Source organism: Galeopterus variegatus, unplaced genomic scaffold, assembly GCF_000696425.1.
Source record: "Galeopterus variegatus unplaced genomic scaffold, G_variegatus-3.0.2 Scaffold2769, whole genome shotgun sequence".
Lineage (NCBI taxonomy): Eukaryota > Metazoa > Chordata > Mammalia > Dermoptera > Cynocephalidae > Galeopterus > Galeopterus variegatus.
Genome location: NW_007728880.1, coordinates 256,917 through 261,407, shown reverse-complemented (window position 1 = coordinate 261,407; position 4,491 = coordinate 256,917). Strand labels below are relative to the sequence as shown.

The 4,491-nt window shown below is 32.8% G+C and overlaps 1 protein-coding gene across 1 annotated transcript in view; it reads right to left on the bottom strand.

The window, feature by feature from the left end:
- The window catches only part of ATR (ATR serine/threonine kinase), a 45,365-nt gene that overhangs the window by 17,967 nt on the left and 22,907 nt on the right, over nucleotides 1–4,491 (bottom strand). The window contains exons 13-15 of the mRNA XM_008582934.1: nucleotides 4,119–4,290; nucleotides 3,287–3,457; nucleotides 1,049–1,243 (exon numbers count right to left, since the gene is read on the bottom strand). Of these exons, the coding sequence (XP_008581156.1) occupies nucleotides 1,049–1,243; nucleotides 3,287–3,457; nucleotides 4,119–4,290 (538 nt within the window). The remainder of the gene's footprint in view (nucleotides 1–1,048; nucleotides 1,244–3,286; nucleotides 3,458–4,118; nucleotides 4,291–4,491) is intronic.

Sequence of the window (4,491 nt, the reverse complement as noted above, 5' to 3'; positions counted from 1 at the left end):
TACCATCTCCTCAATATTTACAGACAATAACCCCTGTGAGGAAATATCATATAGTGGCTTAATCTTTCTGGTCAGATTGCTGGAGTTTAAATTCTAGCTGTCACTTATTAGTTGTGACTTGGACAAGTTACCTAATCTAACCTCCATCTGCTAAATGAAAAAATAATAGTACCTTTATCTTGTTGGGTAACTGTGAAAATGAAGTGACATGATCCATATAAGTTGTTTTGCAGTTTCTGACATGTAGTAAGCACTCTCTATACTTTTTATTATAATTCTATCTCTATAATACACAAATTTACTTTCTCGAGATGAATAAATACATTCAACTCTCATATGGAAAGAGATCTGCTACTGGCATATTATGAAATGAATAAAATAAATTAACATCAGAGAAAACAGTAAAGTTATATGTATATTTCTCACAAGTTTTTCCTGTTCCTAAGTAGCCTGATATTCCTCAAAGACATTTTTGTTAATAAAACACGAAAAAGAACAAGCTATAATTTCAAATTTAAAAACCATCAAAAAACTGTGCCAGGGTGGGCCAGTTAGCTCAGCTAGTTAGAACACGGTGCTGATAATACCAGGGTCTAGGGTTCGATCCCTATTCTGGCCAGCTGCCAAAAACAAAACAAAAAACTGCCAAATTGTAATCAGCATACCAAGTAACTAAACTAAACACAGACATCATACTCCAGTTGAAGGTGGTTGCCTCTTCTGTAGATATAATTATTTGCATATCATCAATCAACTTATAGCTCCAATCAATTAAAAAATATTAAAATGAAATTAACTGAGAATCTCATACATGAAAAGATGACTATAATATCCCATTACAGTGAAATGATCAAAGAAAATAACAAAAGAAGAATTCTATTTAATATGCTCCCAGGACAAAAAGTATTTAATATAACAACATTTAAACTTATATTCTTCTAGAATAGGTTGTAAATTACTCACCTTCCTTCCTATAAGAATGTTACAACACCTTTCCTATAATGCTAATTTAAACAAAAGAGTAAAACATATGCAAATATTCAATTACCTTCAGATAATGAAGGGCACGTTCTAATTCATCTTTGGAACAGGAACAAACCAAATGAGAAAAAATATATTTGAAGTTATTTATTAAAATCTCTCTACGATTGACATTTAACTGTTTTCCTAAAGTTCGAATGAGAGCAGACGCTGCAGGGCTTGCTTTGGCAGCAAGGTCAGGTAGTAGAACTTGCAATGTCCTCTGAAAAAGAACACAACAATTATCAAAAAGTACATTTGTCTGGGTGATAAAATATTCATATAAGCTATATACAAAAATATTTTTAAATGCCACACGAATTTGGAATCCATGTATTTGAACTTATATTTGAATTCAGATTTCCCATTTATTTACTCAACAGATATTTACCGAGCATCTACTATGATTCAGGCACTGCAGATCTAGCAGTGAACAGAACAGGCAAGGCACCTGATGGCATAGAGCCTACGCTGTAAAGGTGGAGAGACAGACTATAAATAAGCAAGTACAAAGGTAAAAAAAATCATTCTAATGAGTGTGTGTTAAAATATACTTATGCTGTAAGGTAAAAGTCCCAAGTTGGATGTATTATTTGAACTATTAGAGAATAATGATGAGTAACCATAAATGCAATTTTTTAAAAAGTTTTTAATTTAATTTCATTTATTTTTTAATTTATTTTATTTTTAGGCTAGCCAAGTGAATCAGGGGAGAAGGAATAAAGAAATCCATAACTCGTTGTGATGAATTAGTTATAACCACCACTACACTTGAACCAGCCAGAAGTTTTTTAAATTAAAGATTGATGCTGTAATATTAAAGAAAACCTTTTAACACATCCACCATCCCAATACTACAACAAATCTATTTTCATTTTGGTCTATTTCCTTTAAGATCTTGTCATAAAATATATGCAAAATCCAAAGATAAAATGGTTGGCCTTTCCCTTATTCATTCTACGTGTAACTAATGAATACTTATTACACGTCAGTCACTATCCTAAGCACCATAGATGTGATAGTAAAGAAGACTCAGGCTCTGCCCTCAGAGACACTTATAACCTTATTTGTGTTATAGCTTTCAACTTAATATTAACTCTGTAAGACTGTTGTAATATTATAATGTAGTTTCTACAAAATTGTCATAATTATTACATTAATGGTTATATAATAGTCCATGACCTGAAATTAGACCTGAAATTTCATTTCTTAGGGTTTTGTTTTTGTTTTTGTTTTATTTTGCTACTTGGATAATGTTGCAATAAACATCTGTGCTTTTTGGTTCCCAGTGAAATTACCAAATAAAAAGGTATGAATATCTTTTTGGTCCTTACCATATACGCTATCATATTTCCTTCTAGTATTTGACCAATTTATGGACAAGCAATTTAAGTTTGTTAAAACATAGTAATACTGTAGGGGGAAATGTTTTATGAATTGCTATTATAATTTAATTAAGATTAATGATAAACTTTGCCTTTGGGAAAAGTTAAGAAGATAATCTACTCCTTCATCTTTTAAACCTTAGTCCCTATGACTTTTCAAAGTATTCCATACCACAAAGTCTATCACTTGAGTTCATAACAGACCATCTATACTACTAGCTTCGTACTTTATTATTCTAATTCCTTAGGGGTAGAAAGGACCATTTTACACTTTGAATTACCAATGGAACCAATCTCAGCACTAAAGACGTAAAGGGCTCAAATAGTTAACTGAATTAATTAGCATTAATCAATTAGTATTAACTTTTCAGGACAGCTAACCATGCAGAACAATGACTCAAATCAATATGAACTTAAGTTTTATAGTATAAGAATCTCATATCAAAGTCAAAAGAAATTACATAAACTGAAAATCTATGACCTATATGCTCTTTGATATACTTGCCAGATTTTTGTTTGTTTTGGTGGCTCGCTGGTACAGGGATCCGAACCCTTGACCTTGGTTTACAACACTGCACTTTAACAAACTGAGCTAACTGGCTGACCCTTTGCCAAATTTTCTTAGAAAAATCTACAATGGGGCCGGCCCGTGGCTCACTTGGTAGAGTGCGGTGCTGATAACACCAAGGCCCCGGGTTCGGATCCTATATAGGGATGGCCAGTTTGCTCACTATCTGAGCGTGGTGCTGACAACACCAAGCCAAGGGTTGAGATCCCCTTACCGGTCATCTTTTAAAAAAAAAAAAAGAAAAATCTACAATGGAATGAAAAAAATATTAAATTGCAAACCTCAACCAAGTCAACTATGCATTATAACTTACAGTAAGGAAACGATTAAGATCAGGAAAGTCAAAAACGTTGGCAATTTCAGATAAAGTATTTAAAGCCATTTCTCTCTGGTGAACTACATCTTGTTTTCGCAACTCAGCATTCTGGAATGGAATACTCGGAAGTGCTGACATCTGACTGGAGTGGAGGGATTCTACCAAAAACTAGAGCAAAAACAATTTTATTGTCAGTTTTTGCACAAGGAAGAAATTTTACCTAATAATTTAACTAACTAAATTTTAACTAAATATTTAAGCTAACAAATGACAGTATCAAACAGTGTTCTACACTACCTGAATTGCCTCATTTAATTTTTATAACCTTAATGAGGTAGATTATGTTATAATATCCTTTTTACAGATGAAATAACCAGGCTCAGTTAAGAAACTTGAATACTGTAGTAAGGATTACACCACCAATACAGGGTAAAGCCAGTATTTTAACACAGCCTAACTTTTCAGCCATTATTTGAGTATCCTTTTTTAAAATAAAGTGCTGTATCCATATTACCAAGTCTTAGAAGAGTTTATCACCTATAATAAGCCTAAAAAAGAAAGGCATCTCCCAAAGGATTAGTAGAGTGTCATAATTCAATTCATCATTTTAAGATAACCTTTTCCCCTCTCCCATTTATAATCTACATTTTCAGACCAATATGCTAAAATAAAAAACCCAACAAGATACCAGTTCTCTTAAACTAAATACATCGTTTAAAAAAATAAACTTTTAAAGCAAGCAAAATAAAACAAGTATACATATCTTTTTATTTTAAACTCTTGCAAAATACTGTGATTGCCTATAGTCAAAACTAATGCTGACTCTCACCTGACAGATGGGTTTCTTATACTGGCTGAAAAAGTTTTGCAGTTTAACACTTTTAGCTGCAACCAGAGCTCGAATTTCTGTGTATGCAGCTCCAGAGACTGATGCTGACTTGGATAACAAACAATGCAATAAATGCAAGAGTGCAAAAGGTACCAAATCTCCTTTTGCTGCCCTAAAATTAAAAAACAAACAAAATCAATGCCTCAGAAACAAATGGAAATCCACAAATAAAGGCATGTTGAATCACATTTTTCTCCCCTAATATCACATATTTCACATCATCATTTCTTTTTTTTTTTTTTTTGTCTTTTTGTCTTTTTCCGTGTCCGGCAACGGATCGCAACCCTCAGTGTTGCCCCCGTACCGGACCGGG